Source organism: Patiria miniata, unplaced genomic scaffold (genome assembly GCF_015706575.1).
Source record: "Patiria miniata isolate m_02_andy unplaced genomic scaffold, ASM1570657v1 HiC_scaffold_3, whole genome shotgun sequence".
NCBI lineage: Eukaryota > Metazoa > Echinodermata > Asteroidea > Valvatida > Asterinidae > Patiria > Patiria miniata.
In genome coordinates this window covers 39,033,751-39,054,200 of record NW_024037069.1, presented here as the reverse complement: position 1 = coordinate 39,054,200, position 20,450 = coordinate 39,033,751, and the positions used below count along the sequence as shown (strand labels likewise).

The window sequence follows — 20,450 nt, the reverse complement described above, 5'->3', positions numbered from 1 at the left end:
TTTCAATAAATGTCATTACAATAAATTGTCTTCAAACATCACCAGCGATAAAACCTCAGTTTAAAAGTTAAAAATATTCAACAAAGTCCTTTTGAAGGCCCGTCTGTTAAGAAAAATTGGATTTTAAAAATCCTATTGTTAGCCAAAGCAGGGTTGTTAATAAAGATTATTGTTACTACAGTTGTCGAAACAAGTATTCTGTGTTATTTTCTTTGCTAGTCCAAACAGTCAGAACTCGCAAATTAATTGCCTTTTGGACGAAACAGATTGTAGGACCATTTCGTTTAAATGGTGATATACTTTGAACGGATGAGCAATTGAAGTCTTTTTTTCATCTAAAAGTAGTTTATTAAATTGGCTTACCAGTTGTAACTATTTTTGATGCATATTTTTTTTAATATGAAATATCTTATGTTATCTAATATTATTCCATCTTATATGAATAATATGCAAATTTATCTAATATTATTCCATCTTATATGAATAATATGCAAATATAGTTCTTTGGGTTTGGGTTCCGCTTTTTCCCCATACATCACAAATGTGTCAGCTTCTTATCTTAAAACAGCTAAAATCACATGTAACCACTGTATCATCTAATTGAATGTGCCGATTTTATTATGTAAACTTTTTAACATACTAAAACTGAACTGAATGGTGCCACTGAAAACCACGGTCGAATTTATTCGGCACTTTGGTGGAGACCGCAACTTCCCTTCAATAATCCCAATTCACCGCAATTTTAACTCGTTTGGACTTTGGTGGAATGTCCTCCCCCTCCCCGTAACCTACATTTTACAGTTCCTCGATGGCGGCTGCGCGGCTCGGCTTCTGGCCAGGCAGCCCTTTGAAGTTGAACGCGAACCTGCCCATAATGTGAGAGAAGACCAAGCCAATGGACTGAAACAGCGGATCCAGGAAGGACCGCACGATCGCCTTGAACAGCATGGCTATGGGCCTCAACACAACGAAAGTCAGCTTGAAACTGGGTTGTATGAGGAACACCGTGAAAAAGTTGACGAGGGCGAAAACGATCGCCCAGAGAAAGGCCAGAGGAACGCCCGGAATCAGGCTGAAGAAACGGTAGACGCCCAGCTGGACGGAAAGAGGGGGAGACAATGTGGGGACGATTGTTTGGCGTGGGACTTTGCGTTAGATTTCTGAGAATAGTGTTCTTGCCAAGAAGTTTATCCTAACTGATCTTAATAATTTATAGGAGCACCAAGGAGTACACAATAAACGATATACATCTACAAGTTCGTGAATTTGTGCTGATCTCCAACTATATTGCATACAAATCTCAAATCTGACACAATACCGTTGGTCGCTTATGTCGTTATACTAATTTAAATATAAAAAAGGGAAAGGGGAAAAAACAGATGGACTCTGCACAACAACCAACCAAACAGTGGCCCAAATATAGTCGCAAGTTTTTTTTTTTTATAAATTAGGAGGTTCTGAAATTAAAACTTCAAGTTGAAAAACAAAAACCGAAATTTGAAACACGCTTGCGAAAATGAGAAACTCGGCATAGGTATGGTTAAAGATAGGGCCGGGAAAAGAAAGAACAAAAATAGAATTTGTTCGGGTTGAAGGTTTGTCATTCACTTGCGTCTCTACTGAGGTATGGACCTAAGACTATCATCGATCATCTAATCATCATGATCGATTTTGCGAGGATACATGATGAGGTAAAACTTCACCGCCAAGAAAAAAAAAAACAGAACAAGAAAGTTCACACTCATTGGAGGGGTCATTATTTTGAATCTGATCGTCTTATGATGACGTCATTTATATGCACCTTTGGGGAATTTTGTTAGCTACATTTTGATGCCCCTTTCGCTACCAAAGACTGTTAATCGTTCAATATTGACAGCGTTTTATGAAAAACGATGCACTTTGAAAAGTTGCAGTTAAAGAAATACGCGAGGAAAAATTGCCAGCGCAAACACACATTCGTTCGCCTAGCGCGTGTTTTCCCTGCCGTTCGTTTCGGCCAATGTCACATTGTCACGTGGCAATTTCCACTCGACTCATGTACTTTTTAAATTTGCAACTTTTCAATCCGCATCATTTTTCACCGCAAACCGCCATCGATCTTGGACGATTTACAGTCTTTGGTAGCAAACGAGGTATCAAAAATGTAGCTAATAAAATTTTCCAAAGGAGCCCATAGACGCCTCATAAGTCCGCAAACTTGTCCGAAACATCGTTGTTCGTTGTTGGCATTATGAGGTGTCGGACTTATGAGGCGTCGGAGCTATGAGGCCGAACCCCCAAGTCCAATGCCTCATTAATTCGATGCCTCATAAATCCGAAATTTCGGACTTAAGTTATGAGGCATCAGACTTACAGCACGGCCCCCATAAGACGATCAGATTCAAAATTATGACCCCTTCCGTTTTGTTTGCGACGTTTGTAACAAACCTGTGTCCATTTAAAGACCAATCCAGAAAACTCGGCAAGCGCATCGAAGCTATTGGCACCGTCAGCCTCTTTGAATACTTCCGCATATTCAACCTGCAAAATAGGATTGTTTCAATACGAAGTGTACATGCATTAATTTCTTATACAGTTATCCATTAAATGAGGTCTATCTCTATTTTGGGATGAAAAGGTCAAATTTGCACGCCTCAAGGCCAAAGAAAATCAAATGTTTTATCAAAATTTAAGTATTTTTGTAAATGATGAAAACCAACCTTAACATGAGGGGTCATTCGGTAAATATCTTCCTCAGCGAAGAACGAGCTCATGTCAGCGCGGCTGGCCTGGCGTCCCCCGCCCGTGCCGGCGGGCTGGCCAGCAGCAGCGGCCGGCGGCACCACCGAGTTGTAAGCCGGGATGTCCACGGAGCCCGGGGGCGGATACACAGGGGGTTGTTGGCCGTGCCACGGATCGGGATTCGGGACGGGTTTTGTATCTGCGTTAAACATCATCATCATGCGAGTTAAATTTTAAAATTGCAAGTTGTTAACCTTTGAAGAGGTTTTATCACTCCGTTTTCTAAACAATTGAGTCCGTCACAAGTTAGCCTATTGAACAGGATATGAAATTATGTGCCACTTGAGATTAATCCTTTCGATATCTGATTAATTTGTTTGCAGTGTGTGTGGTTGACCATCATGCTAGCTATCAATAGCTCCATGGCGTGACAAACAAGCTTTACAACACGCGAACAAATCGTCGCAGAGCTGACATACCGACGAATAAGCGAAAAACTTGTTTCGAGTAATTCGCGTTTGAAGTTGGACAGTTTTCTGGGCGCCGTATTTTACCCTTAATGTTTCGATAATAACCCTTTAAGTGTATATTCGGAATAAAATAGGAAACTAAGTATCCATCAGGTCACTTATTTAATCAGAGAAGTTGTGCGATATGATTTTATTTGATCGTAAAACGTATTCGTCAGTTTGTCAAATTACATTAATCTCCAATAGCCGGTTGTTCTTCACACTGTTTGTATGCTATTCGTCAGTTTGTCAATTCGTTGGTACTTTGAATGCGCACCATACATAAGCTGGTTACCAGCGAATAGTTCGTATGCTGTTCGTCAGTTTGTCGGATCGCGCTTTATGAATGCAATCATCAAAGTTATTTGGGAAAATTATTATTCCACTGAACTTTCACTTTTAGTTTTCAGCTGCACCACCAATCTCTGATGAAATTATATCTTCTTCACAAACCCCTTCCCGAATGCCTTAGTTCCAGAACTCCGATTGCCATGGCTGTTTAATCCATCGGCTCAGAACATTCCAAAATGGGGCCAAGTCTCGATTAGGCCTATGGGCCAAAGTCCAAACGAAGGCCCACACCCCAAAAGGCTGACGGTGACATAATAGCATTGCGTCGTTTTAGTGACCTTAATCAGCCATATGGTTGCGAAGGGCGATCTCTAAAGGTTACGTAACACTTTATTTTGAAATAACAACTGGGATAAATTCCTAGAAATTGGGATAAATACATACATTTGGGGAAGTTTTTGAACGATTTCTTCCAGACTTGAAGGTCAGCTTTGACAGTAACCAGTATTGAGGTTTCGGCATCGATGACGCTCTTCACTGACATGAAGTTTAGAATTTCTTCTTCAGTTAGAATGTAACATTTCAATCATACCGAGCATATTTTCTGAGAAACACAACGTTCAAAATGCCACGGTTTTTTTTTTTTGGGGGGGGGGGGTGCATGAATTTCACTGCTCCCTTATAGCGTCTAAGTACGTAATCGGATTGGTTTTGCGGTTAACAACGGCGACGCTTTGCTGTTAGCAACCATATGGTTGTAACAGTATACCATACCATGGTGTCGGGAAAGCAAAGATATCAGCAAGGGGGGGGGGGGGGGGGCAGCGAAATCATGTTGGTCAACCAGACATGCAATGGAAATAAGAAACGCAACAGCTATACACATAATAATGTTGAATCCTGTTTTCCGGCCCAGAATACGATCATCGAGGAAAACGGAGAAAAGCCTAAAGAGGATGGAGAAGAGAAAGACACCGAGAACGGAGAGAACGAAGGAAAGGAATGAGTGACCTTAGCCTGACCTGACCTAATATTTTGCCTGTAACCTATGACCTACCAGGTCATAGGTCACTGGTACCCTGATGCTGGTAGCCTCATGATTTGTGTACATATCTGCCGTTCATTGATTCATTGCTGTTTCAATTGCGGTTACCAGTGAATAAATTATGTACAGTGCTGCCGAGTTAACATGTTAGCAGCAGCCACTGTTAAAATAATTCATTTTATCATTTTCTTACAAAATCGGAAGGGAACAACAACAGCCTCCCTTTTTTGATCTGATAACAATTCCAGTACAAGTGGAGGTTTATGAATAAAATTCATTGTAGTTTTCGAAAGACTAATGCAAATTCAAATAGGGGGCCAATATCCGCTCCGTTCACAAGCGGTTAAGCACCCCCTCACCGGCTAAGGAAGTACAGTTGGGGGTGACCGACCGACGCCCGCATCTTGCTGTACTGCAAGTCATTTGCCGCGAAGCGCGGCCACTGCGTGTACATAGTACAAATCCCCTGGTGTTCGTGCGTCACACACAAGGAACGGTGCGCGTCAACCAGCGAAATGTCCCATCCATGATCAATGGACGTCCCATAGACAGGTTTTATTATGTCTATGGGTGCACGCATGTAAATAGGCCAAAAATTCGTATGAGAGCCATAAAATTGGGGAATTGAAGATATATGGTGATGAACCTCTGGCCCGGACTTGGGGCTTCCAATTCTGAGCATTTTGGATGCTATTGGGCTCGAAAGTGGCGCTATTTTGCCATGTTGTGGAGGGATCGTTTTTCAAGATGGCTACTTTTCCGCTTCGGGAAAAATAGGGGTCGTCTTATTTGGGTGAGAATATCTCGAAAAGTTAATGGTCAACCCACCAAAAAATGAAAAGAAAATGAAAGATGACACTTTGATCATCATTTTTCTGTGCAGCTTCAATACCTGTGAGAGTTCTGAGTATTTTAAAAGAATTTTGAAGTATGCACATTTAGCACTAGTGTCTATGGATTTTTTTTGCAGGGTTGCACCCCTATGGGACGTCCTTGCTAAGTAAAAGGGCGCCCTCTTTTCAGCGCACGGAGCCCATAAAGTAAGCATACAAATTAGGCAAGTTATTTTTGGGGTAATAATTGTTTATTTTCCTTCTAAAAATATAATTTTATTGATTCAAAAAAGTTAAGCCTATATTAAGTTGGATTTTACTTACAAAATAGGCCTACATTATAATTTCAGAGCTGCTTGTCATACTAATTCTGGTGTTTTTTGGTTTGTAATATTGCATTGGCGCATCCAGGATTTGGAATGGGGGGCTCAATGTTTTTTTTTCAAAAAATGTTGCCCAAAAGTTTTAGCCGCAGAAAAAAAAATTGATTTTTTTCGGGGGGCGGACTATTTTGAAGTTGGTGGCGCCACTTACACCCCTATTATACTACTCAAAAATAGGCCACATAGGGCCTACATATCGGCGAGGTAAAATCGTGGGACTAAAAAAACCTTTAAAGTAACTTTACGATGAGTGTAATGTTTAATTAATGTTTAATTGTTTCATTGTACATGCTGTTCAAGGGACAATGAAAATGAACAAATTATGAAATACTTTGACAAACCTTAAAACAATTATTGGAAACATTTGCCACATTCCACAATCGTAAGTATGCAATTACAAAGAATATGGTGATTATGGTTTTACCTTCATAGTTTAACTTGGGTAAAATTTGTCATCGTTTGAAAAAAAATATTCTGTCAATTTTCTTGCAGAAAATCGTGCTTGTACACTTTGTTAAGTGATGCAAAGATGCTTTTGCTCAGAACAATTTGCTTTAAGTGATTTGTTTTTCTGCCTAAATGTTTCATGAAACTGGGCCCATGTTAGATTTTATTCAAACACAAAATCTAAACACAGTTAAAGCACTTAGCATACCCCCAAGTGGTCTTTAATTTAGTTTTAATACAGTTTTGAAATTATGAAAATGAAAATAGAAATGTACATTTCACGAACGGAAAATAACATTTTCTGCAAAAGTACCAACACGTCGGCCCGATTTAATGGTAAAGAAAACCAAAAACACAAACTGTTCCTCTGTAACCCAAATAGTCAAATACACAGCAGAACAATATAACCCAATATTATATTTCACAATCTTAAAACTTTATATTTATCGATTGATAAACTACCCGGGATTCCAAGGAGATCATACTTCATTTAATAAAAACTATATTTTTAATACAATAATTATGTGCTTCGATCCTAAAATTTGAAATTATTCAACCCTAACCTCACGTTTACCCTATAATTATCTATACATTCACATATACACAACCAAAAATAAGCATAAATGTTATGCCTTTCACACCATAACGTTCGTTACACTTTGTCCGCTTGATTTTTACCTTCTAAGCACTCAGTAAATATAAATACTTTTGAATAGAATTCATTATATAAGTCTTTCCTATTTAATGTAAAGCCAACCACACAAAACACGCCACCAATCAAACGTGTCCTTATTTTTTTAACTATTCGTCAAATAATCATCACACACTCTAATAATTTATATAATGCCTGGACTTTTGAAAAGATTAACTCTCAATTCGATTTAGACTGAAATCAATAAAACTTTACATCATTCCTGATCTTTGTCTATGTTTTATAATGGCTTAAGCGTACTTCTTACAAGGCACAAACGACACTCTTAAAGCTTAAGTTTCTCTCTTATTGCTCGATGTTTTCTTTGGCTTAAATGGAAATTATTTGGTATTGTTTTTTAAAATGAAGTTCACTATCTAAGTATTCAACACACTGTCACATGACATCAAAAACATCGTCAGCTGCTGAAGATACTCAACAAGAAAGCTAATTTTACATTTATATATTGTTTCATCTAATTCCCTGCATATTTTTCACTATGGAAACCTTCAACAAATTGACACCGACCTCAAAACACCAAACCACTCTTGGATTCTTTGGCACTTTGTTGGAAATCTTAACCTACATTTTACAGTTCCTCGATGGCGGCTGCGCGGCTCGGCTTCTGGTCCGGCAGCCCCTTGAAGTTGAACGCGAACCTGCCCATAAAGCGAGAGAAGACCAAGCCGCAAGACTGCCACAGCGGGTCCAGGAAGGACCGCACGATCGCCTTGAACAGCATGGCTAGGGGTCTCAGCAGAATGAAGGTGAGCTTGACCATGGGTTGCATGAGGAACACCGTGAGAAAGTTGATAAGGGCAAAAATGATCCCCCAGAGAAAGACCATAAGGACGCCCAGAACCAGGCTGAAGAAACGGTAGACGCCCAGCTGGATGGAGAGAGGGGGAGACAATGTGGGGACGATTATTACTTAGCGTGGAATTGACAAGTCCTGGTAACACATCTGAGAATCCCGTCTGAGAATTGTGATTGCCTTCGTGTCCTTGGGCATGCAAGACCCTTATCCACAATTGCTCTTGCTAGGAGTACCTATAGTACTACACAACAATCGATATCTACAAGTTCGTGAATTTGTGCTGATCTCGAGCAATTTGCATATACATCTGACACTGTTGCCCGTTGGTCGCTCATCTCGTTATACATGTGCTTATTTATTTTTAAATTATACAGTTTGATCTATCGAACACAACTCACAAACCAAATGACATCCCCAAAAATGGGAAGGGAAAAAAAGAGAGAAAAAAAAGAGATGGACTACCCAACAACCAACCAAACAGTGGCCCAACTATAGTTGTGTGCTTTTGTATATTTGTTTTTCAATTAAGAATTCAAGTAGAAAAACGAAATGGTTTGTAAAAAAAACCACACGCTTGCGAAAATGAGATACTCGATATTTCAGTTAAAAAATGTATAGGTATAATTATATGGTTAAAGATAGGGCCTCCCCAAACTAGATCGGACAAACTCAAAAGAGGGCGCTCTCTCTGCTTTATGCATATTCATGATGCCCAGAGCTTCAGAGAACAAGTTATATAACAAGGAATAAGGTTGCTAAATCATCAACGATTGGTAGCTGATTCGTGGACTGGTTGGAAGTAGTCCTGACTTCTAATTAGGTGATACGAGGTCGAACCCCAGTGAGCGTTTCAGTTCACTTCTTCGCACTTTACCTTTTGAAATAACCACAGTGAGGAAGGAACATTTCTCACAAGACGTAAAGCCTATATTGAGTTTGTGTTGTGGAGATCAAGGCATTAGATATGCATGTAATGGACCAATCAGAAGATGGGAAACGGATGTCGTTTGGGAAAAAAAGATTTGCGGCCAGGAAAGAAAAGAAAAAGGACTGGAAGTTGTTCAGATTTAAGGCCTGTCATTCACTTGCCTACCCAGGAATGGACCAAAGAATATCACCGATTATCATATCATGATGATGGATTTAGAGAGGATGCTTGAAGTATAACAAACCTGTGTCCATTTAAAGACCAACCCACTCGCATTGGCAAGCGCCTCGAAGCTATTGGCACCGTCAGCCTCTTTGAAAATTTCCTCATGTTGAACCTGCAACATTTGAAAATAGGAACGGTTTTAATACAAAGTCTATTTATTTAAAATACAGACATGTCCATTACAATAGGATACTCCATGTGCATGCCACAAGGAGATATCAAACTGTTTTATCACAAATTAAAGTTGTGAAAAAAATGATTAAAACCGACCTTAACATGAGGGGTCATCCGGTAAATATCCTCCTCAGCGAAGAACGAGCTCATGTCACCGCGGGTGACTGGGCGCTGCTCCCCGCCCGTGTCGGCGGGCTGGTCAAAGGCAGCGGCCGGCGGCGCCCCCATGCTGTAAGCCGGGGCATCCACGGGGCCCGGGGGCGGGTACCCAGGGGCTTGTTGGGCGTTCCACGGATCTGGATTCATGACGGGTGTCGGACCTGCGTGATAAATTTATCATACGAGGGAATTTTAAAATTACAAGTTGTAAAGCTTTGAAGAGGTTCAATCACTCTGTTTCCTGAACTGATGTGTCCATCACCGTATGGGTGTGATGATGAAATTTGACTGAGCAAAGGAATTATGCCATTCATTTGAACACCTTGGCACTTTGTTTCACATGGCAAATTTGATATGCAGGTGACTTTCTTACCCTTTTTGGTAGGAGGGGTTGCTAAAGATATGTTTCCAGCCATCGAGTTGGGTGATTGTATGTTGACTTTAGGTTTGGGTTTGGTGTGAAGTTAGGTTCATGTTTTGGGGTTCGGGTCTTCGGGAATGGGTTCGAGCTCAGATTTGCGTCCGTGTGTAAATGTGACGCTGCTTGCATTGGATTTGGGATCAAGAAGTACCATTGAAACATTTCGGGTTCGGGTTGGTTTGAGTTCGGGTTTGGTTATAGATGCGGGTTTGAGTTCGGTTTAAGGTTTGGGTTTGAATTTGAAACATTTCGAGTTGGGTTCGGGTTGGTTTAGGGTTTGGGTTTCGGTTCGGGTTTGAGTTCGGTTCAAGGTTTGGGTTCGGATTTGCGTCCTCGTGTTGGCTGGCAGTTTATGCTTGAATTTGGGTTTGAGTGAGACATAATATATGAGTTGGGGTTTTGGTTTGGGTTTTGGTTCGGGTCAGTTGGGTTCGGGTTGGCGGTTGGGATTTGGGTTTGAGTTTAAATTGGATGCCGTGTTGGGTTTGCAGTTTTTGGTTTTCAGTTTGGGTTTCTGTTTTGATTTGAGCTCGGCAGTATATAGGCCTACATTGGGTTTGTAGTGTGGGTTTGGTTTGGTTCTGGTCAAGTTGGTTACAGAGGTTAGGTTTTGGGTTGCATTTGGACTTGGTTTGGATTTGAACACTGGTTTGGTCACACCATAAGTTTGTTTATAAGTTTAGTTGATTACAGCTTTGATTTTGGTTTGGTTGGGTTGTTTGGATTTAGCTTTGGGGGGGGGGGATAATCGCGGGCCAGCATAGTAAGTAAACTTAGCTATAAAATGGTTGTGAAAATAGAGTCTTGGCCTACAGGAAAAAAAATCATTTAATATATATATTTTGCCCAGAATTAGTGTTGCAGTGGTGTACATTTCAACGAGTGCATGGGCGTCGCCAGGATTTTTTTCTAGAGGGGGGCAAAACATATTTTTTTCCCCCAAAAAATCCTGTATTTCTCAACATATTCTCCATTTCTCAGTTTTAGAGGGGGGCAGGGACATTTTGCCCCCCCCCAACTCATTAAATTTACACCACTATGACTTCGCGTTGTTTTTTGTTTTTGTTTTGCTTTTTCGAAGGGGGGGGGGCAAGCGCCTCCCTTGCCCCCCCCCCCCCCCTCGCGACGCCCATGCACGAGTGCGAGTAGGAGTGCGAGTACAAGGCAAAAAAACATCCCACGAGTACAGCCCGGTTCATACTTCATGCGAAAGCGAATGCGAAGCGAATTTGACATCATGAAACATTCGCTGCGAATTCGCCCGAGTTGAAATGTGTTCAACTTTTACGAATTCGCAGCGCGAATACTTGCCATGACGTCACAAATTCGCGTTCGCGTTCGCTTTCGCGCTGAGTATGAACCGGGCTTTACAGTACTTTTTCAAGAGTACGAGTACGAGTACGGGTACTTTTCCACGAGTGCCAGCACGAGTACTACAACACTGCCCAGAATATCAAGTTAAAAAGGGTCAATTTCTGAACCCTTAGCAGCTTTTTGGGGTACTTTGACGCTACAATTTATTACCCTTTAGACATGGACCACTAGTCGTATAGTGCAAGGTATCATTGCTATGTATACATATTTTGAACACTTTGAAGTAGGCATGCCAGCGTACCAATTGAGATTAACCTAGGCGATATCTTGTTTTGTTTGCACTCTGTGTATAGTTGACCATGAGAGCTACCAATAGCTTCATGGCGCGACAAACAAGCTTTACAATATCATGAACTAACCAATGGCACTGCTGATTTTTATTCTTATGACTTCCTCTTTATGGTGTAATGCAATAATTACACGAATACCAAAGTTATTCGATCAAGTTATTCCTCTACTAAAGTTTCGCTTTCAGTTTCAAGAACTGTTCTTGTTCACACACCCTTTCTGATTGCCTAAATTTTAGAACTTCCCGATGGTTGTTTCCTCCGGCCAAGAAATTCTAAAATGGGGCTAAGTTTTGAAAGGTTTGCTGGCCAAAGTCCAAACGAAGGCCCACACCCAAATGGCTTACGGTGATCTAGCACTACACGCGAATGTATTAGTTGTAGAAATTATTTTTCCCCCGCAAACTGTAGGCTGTATTTCTGATTTTGTAAACACTACATACGCTCTACACTCGCCGGCAGGTACGGTAATGCATCAGATTAATTGTGTGAAAACGAATGACACCTGTGACGAGAATGGTAGGGTTATATTGTACAGGGCGAGTTAAAAAAACCCCAAAAGTCGGGACTACTGTTTAAGGTAGTTTTGCATGTAGCACTTTCGAAACCTAGGATATGAACGCCCAATCCATAAGCTTTCTTTTAGTACAAGAATTATTCGAATTACCCATTTAATTCTGAAGTTACGGAATTTGAACACAACCACTGTTTTAAAGTTCTGTCTACGGATCACAAAAAAGGTGTCGTTTTTTCAGCGAAACGAAAACAAATCACATAGGGATGTGTGTGAATTGTTTTCGTTATGCTGAAAGAACGACACCTTTTTTGTGATCCGTCGACAGAACTTTAAAACGGTGGTTGTGTTTAAATTCCGTAACTTAATACGTCCACATGGGATTTAAATGATTCTTGTACTAAATAAAAGCTTATGAATTCAGCTCTCATATCCTAGATTTTCAAAGTGCTACATGTAGCGCTTTACTAAAACAATAGTCCCGACATTAGGGTTTCTTTTTTTCTGACTCACCCTGCACGTTTAAGTGAATCAATGCATGTAGGGCACATTTTATAAAGCGCCAAGTAATTGTTGACAATTCCAAAATTGCCACAATTTCCCCTGCATGAACTGGGGAACTTCACTTTCACCGTGACAACCCTCAAATTAGTGATAAAAATGACACATTAACCGAAGTTAGCCTAATTAGCTCTGTTAATAAAACACGAAGCATTACAGAATATTCATTTGTTTAATGAAGATTTAAAATGATGTACAAATATTCAAGTAAACCACATCAGGAAACTAACTAGGTGAAGTTTAGTTAAACATTTTAAAGTTGAACAAAGAAAATTGCCAGAGCAGGGCAAGGGCGGATCCAGGGGGGGGGGGGGGGGGCAAAGGGGGCCATGGCCCCCCCCCCCAAAAACGAAACCAATTTTTTTTTTTTATGTGACATCGCAATAAAGGCAGGCAATGAGTACACCACCATCTTTTCCTCAAAAAAAACATTGGTTAAAGTGGTCAGAAATTGCCTCAGATCGCACCACAGAGCATCTAGAATCCAAAATTTTGTCGGGGCCCTTAAGCGGGCCCCGTACCCCACGCCGTAATTTTTTTTGACCCACTTTTTGGGGGGACCAAAATTTTGTTTGGCCCCCCGAAAATTGTGTTCTGGATCCGCCCTTGGAGCAGGGTTCGAACCAGCAACCGGGCGAATACCGTATATCGGCGCCCTATACAAGCACGATCTAGCCCTATTTTTGGGGTTTCCCAGATTTATACTGGACTTCTAAAACTGGGCTTTTGTCAAATTTAGGTTGGATCGTTCGACTCGCGGCAAGCCTACGGGATTGCAGCCTTGCATTGTTTTTAATGACCTGTATTCCTGAAGACTTTATCCATCATGGCATTATGGCAACCACCGCCATTATGGCGAATGGGCGTCAATCGCTTCTCAAAAGTGGGCCAAGGACATACCTGGCTTGATCAGCACCATAATGCGAGCGCGAAGCCCTAACGGCTTGAGGTCCGCGGATCCGCAAAGAACGAGTGGGACAAGTTTTGGATTCTAGATGCTCTGTGGTGCGATCTGAGGAAAGTTTTGACCACTAAACCCAATTTTGTGAGCGAAAAATCATCTTTTAAACATTATTTTCGAGTTTGAAGTCATTGAATCAGCTATTCTGAGCTTGTGTTGGCTAAAATGTTTATTCGGGGACGACCTAAGTGTGGGGGGGGGGGGGGAACAATATGATATCCCCCCCCCCTTAAAAAGTCGGGGGATTTGTTCCCCCCGTCGCCCAACGATTGACGCCCATGGGATCCTCACACACAAAGCTACAGTTAATGCAGTTTAATATTAACCACAGTTATTTACAGAGGACAACAAATAATTCGACTATTTATATCAAAAGTGAATGTTCAAAAGACAGAAAAAATAATGGTGTACGTACCACTACCAAAGGATTGCTTGCTCATGTCATGCGATACAGCTCCGTAACCGGCTTCGTACGATTTTTCTGGCATGAGAAAGGCGGCTGGCTGGTCACTCGGGTTGTTTCCACTGCTCATTGCCGGCCACAGGCGGTTGCTATGGTTCTCTAAAGGTCACGCGCTGTCTCCACTCCATAGAATCTTCCTTTGTGTGCGCTATAGCTGACCTTATAATGTATATGCACGATCTATTATATGCTTTTATGTAGGCGCTGCAATTGAACTTTGCAACGTCGTGTTGGTGATGTCAACATAGCTAGGCCCAATACGGTTCGGTTTCGTTTTCAGGAACACAATACCACCGGGCATGAACACGCTCGTAATATATCGGTATGAGTTGACAGTCTGCAGATGGAACTGATATGGAGGGTAGATGTGTCAATAATTGGAGCGGCGCCTTTTCAGGCCACCATAGCCCCAGCTCAAAATATGCGAAGAGGATGGGGTGTTACATGCACCCGAGTTCATCAAGGGAAGAAAATTTGTCACTTTTTGGCAAAAAAATAAAAAACCTGTCAATTTTTACACAAAATCGTGCTTATACACTATGTTTAGCGACGCATAGATGCTTTGGCTTAATTAGAACATGATTACGTCAGTGATTTGTGTTTCTGCTTTAAAAATGCTTCTTGATTGGGCCCTTGTTAGATGCTATGCAAACACAAAACTTAAACACAGTTAAACAACTTAGCATGCTCTCCAAGTGCCTTTTAATTTACTTATACATGTACATCAACAACCCAAGTTACCTTGTTAAGACCCTTTAAGTACAGTTTTGACAAATATATATAGATGAATTTGAATATAGATATATATATATTTTAACGACCAAAAGTAACATTTTCTGCAAAAGTACAAAAAAGTCAGCCTAATTTAATGGTAAAGAAAAACAAAAGACAAACTAATACATATATAGATGAATTTGAAAATAGAAATATATATATTTTTACGACCAAAAGTAACATTTTCTACAAAAGTACCGAAATATCAGCCCTGTTCCTTTGTACCCTTGAAATACTTTTTGAAATAGTCAAATACACAGCAGAACAATAAAATAATATTATATTTCACAATCTCAAAATTGTATATTTATCCATTGATAAACTACCCGGAATTCTATTCATTTAATAGAAACTTTATTGTTAATACCATGTGCTTTACTATAACCTGATCCTACAGTACATTGCAATTGAAAGTTGAAATCATTAAAACTTTACACCTTTCCTGATCTTTGTCTAATATGTTTTAAAATGGCTTATTTTGATTACATTTTTTGAAGCGTACCTCTTAACAGCACTCTTAAATGTAGTTTCTGTCGTATTGCTCGATGTTTTTTGGCTTCAATGGCAATTATTTAGTAATTTTTAAGTAAAGGTCACTATCTAAGTATTCAGTGCGTTGTAGCGTTACATTAAAAACATCGTCAGCTGCTGAAGATACTCAACAAGACAGCTAATTTCACATTTATTATGTTGTTTCATCTAAATTCCCTGCAAATTTAACACTATGGACACTTTCAACAAACTGACACTGACCTCAAACGATACACCACAAAACCGCTCATGAATTCTTTGGCACTTTTGGTGGAAATCGTAGCCTACATTTCACAGTTCCTCGATGGCGGCTGCGCGGGTCGGCTTCTGGCCCGGCAGCCCTTTGAAGTTGAAAGCAAACCTGCCCATAATGCGAGAGAAGATCAAACCGTTGGACTGCCACAGCGGGTCCAGGAAGGACCGCACGTTTGCCTTGTACAGCATGGCTATGGGCCTCAGCAGAATGAAGGTCAGCTTGACAGTGGGTTGCATGATGAACACCGTGAAAAAGTTGATAAGGGCGAAAATGATCCCCCAGAGAAAGACCAGAAGGACGCCGAAAATCAGGCTGAAGAAACGGTAGACGCCGAGCTGGATGGAGAGAGGGGGAGACAATGTGTGGACGATTATTTGGCGTGGAAGTGACAAGTCTAGTGTCTGACTTTGCGTCAGACATTTTGAGAATCCCGTCTGAGAATCGTAACTGCTTTGGTGTCCTTGGGCAAGAACTTCATCCCAATTCCTCTTAATAGGAGAACGTACACAACAACCGATATCTGTACAAGTTTGTGAATTTGTGCCGATCTCGGACTATTGCATACAGATCTGACACTGTTGCCCGTTGGTCGCTCATCTAGTTATGCATGTACTTAATTATTTTAAAATTATACAGTTTGATATCGAACACCACTCACAAACCAAATGACATCCCCAAAAATGAGAAGGGAAAATTACACCAAAAAAAAAAAGAGAGAGATGAACTACAACCAACCAACCAAACAAACAGCGGACCAACTAAAGTTGCGTGCTTCTTTATTTGTGAACTAGGAAGTTTTTCAATTAAGAATTCAAGTAGAAAAACGAAATGGTTAAAAAAAAAACCACGCTTGCGAAAATGAGAGACTCAATTTTTCATACTAACAAATGTAGGTATGGTTAAAGATATGACCGGAAAAAGGAAAGAAAAGAATTAGCATTAATTTTGTTTGGATTTAAGGTCTGTCATTTACTTGCGTCTCTACCGAGGTATGGACAAAAGAATATCATCTATCATCATCATGATGATGGATTTAGAGAAGCAGTACAACAAACCTGTGTCCATTTAAAGACCAACCCACTCGCATTGGCAAGCGCATCGAAGCTATCGGCACCATCAGCCTCTTTGAAAATTTCCGCATATTCAACCTGCAAAATTTGAAATCAAGCAGAAGAAAAAACATAGGAACAGTTTTAATACAAAGTCTATTTATTTCTGTAACAGGTGTATCTATTAAAATAGGAGATCTCCAATTCGGGACTAAATGTCAAATTTGCACGCTGTAAGGAGATATCAAAATATTTTATCACAAATTGAAGTATTTAAAAAATGATTGAAACAAACCTTAACACTAGGGGTCATTTGGTAAATATCTTCCTCAGCGAAGAACGAGCCCATGTCGCCGCGGCTGACCGGGCGCTCCCCTCCCGCGCCGGCGGGCTGGCCAGCGGCAGCGGCCGGTTTCGCCCCCGAGTTGTAAGCTGGGACTTCCACGGGGCCCTGTTGGCCGTTCCACGGATCTGGATTCATGACTGGTGTCGGACCTGTGTGATATATTTATTAAAAAAATTACACTGAGTTGCAAACCTTTGCAAGATGTTTAATCGTTGTGTTTCCTAAAATGATGTGTCCATCACAAGATACAGCCGAAAGCCCGGCTCGATCTGCCCGAAAGCGAAAGCGAAATCAAATGTGTGAGGTCGTTCGCGCTTTGTTGGTTACTTGTTTGAGATTGGTTTGGTTTAGTTTGGGTTGTTTAGATTTAGTTTCAGGGATAATCGCGCCTTTTTATCGCGGGCCCAAAATGCTAATTTTCCTATAAATAGAGCCTCGGCCTATACCAAAAAATCAGTTCGATACTTGTCCAGAATATCAAGTTGAAAGGATAAATTTCTGAACCCTTAGGCTAACAGTTTTGGTACTTTGACGCCATAATTGTGACCCCTTTCGTCATGGACCATTGCATGGTCTTACAGTACAAGGTATGCTGTGTACATATTTGGAATACTTCAAAGTACCTTTTATACCCCTTTCGATATCTGTTTTGTTTGCCTTTTGTGCATGGATGACCATTGGAGCTGTCAATAGCTCAATGGCGCGACAAACAAGCTTAAGAATATTATGCACGAACCACTGCTGATGCGCTTCTTTTCATTCATTTCCTCTTCAGGATGTAATGCAATACGAATACCAAAGTTATTCGGAAAAGTTATTCCTCTACTAAAGTAGTTTCACTTTCAGTTTTCCGATTACGCACCACCAACTCTGATGTTGAAATAGTCTTCTCCACAAGTCCCAGACAATATTGCGTAAGTTTCAAAACTTCGATTGAAATGGTTGTTATGAATCGACCCTGGAACTCCAAACTAGGGCCAAATTTCGAGAGATCTGTAGGCCAACATAATCTTTCAAAACAAAGGCCCACTTTCATCAGGCGACAGCTATACAGAGTGACCTCCCCCCCCCCCCAAAAAAATGCAACCCTAAAACATTTGCCTTAAAAAAAAGACTCAGTGGATTATTAAGTTTTGGGTATCAGAGTAAAGCTAAGAGCTTTTTTTTCTTCAAATACTGAACAAAATCATGAAAATAGCACTTTGGGTTGCTGAGAAAATGCCACTTATGTAAAAGTAGACATTTTTCAACCTGTATAGAAGTACTTCAAATACAGTGAAACATTTTACTGTAAGCCTACTGTGCAATCATCCTTTATTTGTGCTATTTCTTCAGTATTTTGTCAAATTTATGATGCTGAAAAGGGTTTAAAATAGGACTAAAAGGATGAGACACATGTTCAGGTGGAAAAGAAAATGTATTTCCATCAAATTCATTTGTACTCTTGTCATATTATGTGCCATGTTGTTTGTAAGGATTATGACATGCACAAATAGGTACAGTGACAATCCCTTACTGTGGTAATTTGTGTGTGTGTACAGGATGAAAAATGACTACTTTTACATAGGCCTAATTGGTATTCTCAGCAACCCAAAGTACTATTTTCATGATTCCCCCCCCCCCAATTTTTAATAGTTAAGCTGATACCCCAAAACAAAACAAAATCCACAAATCCTTTTTTTTCTATTAAGGCAAATGTTTTAGGGTTGCATTTTTAGGGTCAACCCGTACAGGGTGAGTCAAAAAGAGCGGAACCAAAACCCCCAAATTTATATTTCATATTAAAAAAAAAAATATGTGGCACCAAACATAATAATGACTGGAAAGCAAATTTCATAAGCAACTATTAGATGAAAAAAATTGCGGACATTGCTCAATCCTTTCAAAGAATATTACCTTATTAACACAATGACCCTAAAACCTCATTCGTCCAGAAATGCGATTTGACGAATCGTCGTCACAGTTGTCTTCAAACATTACCAGGGATAAAACCTCAGTTTAAAAAGTTGAAAATATTCAACAAAGTTCTTTTGAGGGCCCGTGTTTTGTTTAAGTGGATTTGATAAATCATATTGTTTGCCTAATCAGGGTAGTTACTAAAGATATTGTGTATTACAGTTGCTAACAGTTGTTGAAACTGTATCATTTTCTTTGTTGTTCCAAATAGTCAGAATACACAATAAACTTTGGACGAAACACGTTTTAGGGTCATTGTGTTCAAATGGTGATATTCTTTGAACAGATTGAGCAATTTCAGTAATTATTTTCATCTAAAAGTAGCTTATGATATTGACTTTCCAGTCATTATCAAGTTTGGTGCTACAATTTCTTTTGTAAATAAGAAATATGTTTTGGGGGGTTTGGGTTCCGCTTTTTTGACTCACCCTGTACAATAGCTTACAGTGTCATTAAGTGAATCGCAGCACATGCATTTAAGGCGCCAAGGTTGACAATTTTCCCTGCACTGATTTACACGTGACACATTTTTAATGAAACCAAACGTAAGCAGTGTTTATATAACTGATAATGTAGTAACCAACGGATAAAATATCACCAACCGATAATAATGTAACAACAATTGATCGATACTGTATCACTAACCGATAATGTAACAAAAACTGACTGATATTGAAGTAAATGTTACCAAACTATCAGTTATTTTTGGTTACCTTATCGGTTAGGACCTTGACTTATACTGTAGTACATTCTACCACACTATCGGTAAATGTTAATCGGTTAGGGTTAGTGATACAGTATCGGTCAATTATCGGTTAGTGATACTTTCTAATCCGTTGGTTACTACATTATCAGTTGTAACAAGCTGTGCGAGTAATGAAATGCTATCCAAGCATGAAAAAAATATTCATTTTGTTTAGCCGTCACAAATTAAAATAAACCACACAGGGAAACTGACTAGATGCAGTATAATGAGTATAATATATAATTTCAAAGTTGAATAGAGAAATTGCCCGACGATAATGACTAGTGTAAACCGTCTGGACGCTCTAATTACCAACTGAGTTATCTAGCTATACATGTAGGCGGTTCCCTAAAATTTAAAATGGACAACTAATCATCATGGACCGCTTGGCGAATTTGGGTTGGATCGCTAAACTCACGGCTATATACGGGATTGCAGTGTGATCTGCATTTTTTATGTCTAAATCCATGTCAACCACCGCTATATTGGCGAACTGTTGCGCAGATTTAATATCGTCATTGATACGGTTAATATAGTTTAATATTAACTACAGTTATCTACAGAGGACAACATATAGTTCGACTATACGGCAAAAGTGGACTTTAAAGGACAGACAAATAATGGTGTACGTACCGATGGATTGCTTGCTCATATCAAGTGATACAGCTCAGTAACCGCAACTTGTAAGCTTTTTCTGGCATGAGAAAGGCAACTGGCGTTTCACCCGAGTAGTTACCAACGCTAATTGCCGCAAGCAGTAGTTGCTATGGTTCTCTAAGGTCACGCGCTGTTCCCTCTCAATAGAATCTTCCTTTGTGTGCGCCAGGAAGTTGGCCTTATTATAATAATAATAATAATATATGCACGATCGGTATTAAATTGTATGCTCTCATGAAGGTATTGTGTTTGAACTTCACAACGTCGTGTTGGTGATGTCAACATAACTAAATAGGCCCATACGGTTCGGTTTCATTTTCAGGAACACAATA

The 20,450-nt window shown here is 40.0% G+C and overlaps 3 protein-coding genes across 4 annotated transcripts; all 3 read right to left on the bottom strand.

Annotated features, from left to right (window-relative positions):
• Positions 1-309: 309 nt before the first annotated feature.
• Positions 310-14,005, bottom strand: LOC119738454. 2 transcript variants are annotated; one of them, XM_038213353.1, is made up of 5 exons: positions 13,757-14,005; positions 9,161-9,384; positions 8,910-9,002; positions 7,503-7,809; positions 310-788 (listed from the first exon to the last, which is right to left on the bottom strand). In XM_038213353.1, exons 1-4 carry the CDS (start codon positions 13,872-13,874, stop codon positions 7,510-7,512), a joined length of 735 nt encoding a protein of 244 aa, XP_038069281.1. In that variant the 5' UTR covers positions 13,875-14,005; the 3' UTR covers positions 310-788; positions 7,503-7,509. The 2 variants fall into 2 exon arrangements, with proteins under 2 accessions (XP_038069281.1, XP_038069280.1); XM_038213352.1 differs by lacking the exon at positions 310-788 and having other exon boundaries at positions 6,036-7,809; positions 13,757-14,004.
• On the bottom strand, positions 775-3,772 carry LOC119738455 (caveolin-3-like). The gene is made up of 4 exons (XM_038213354.1): positions 3,684-3,772; positions 2,700-2,920; positions 2,428-2,520; positions 775-1,095 (listed from the first exon to the last, which is right to left on the bottom strand). The coding sequence occupies exons 1-4, from the start codon at positions 3,721-3,723 to the stop codon at positions 796-798; spliced, it is 654 nt and encodes a 217-aa protein (XP_038069282.1). The 5' UTR covers positions 3,724-3,772; the 3' UTR covers positions 775-795.
• Positions 14,006-14,489: 484 nt separating the features above from the next.
• On the bottom strand, positions 14,490-20,208 carry LOC119738453 (caveolin-1-like). Its single transcript, XM_038213351.1, has 4 exons — positions 20,095-20,208; positions 16,710-16,909; positions 16,421-16,513; positions 14,490-15,700 (listed from the first exon to the last, which is right to left on the bottom strand). Exons 1-4 carry the CDS (start codon positions 20,111-20,113, stop codon positions 15,401-15,403), a joined length of 612 nt encoding a protein of 203 aa, XP_038069279.1. The 5' UTR covers positions 20,114-20,208; the 3' UTR covers positions 14,490-15,400.
• Positions 20,209-20,450: the final 242 nt, after the last annotated feature.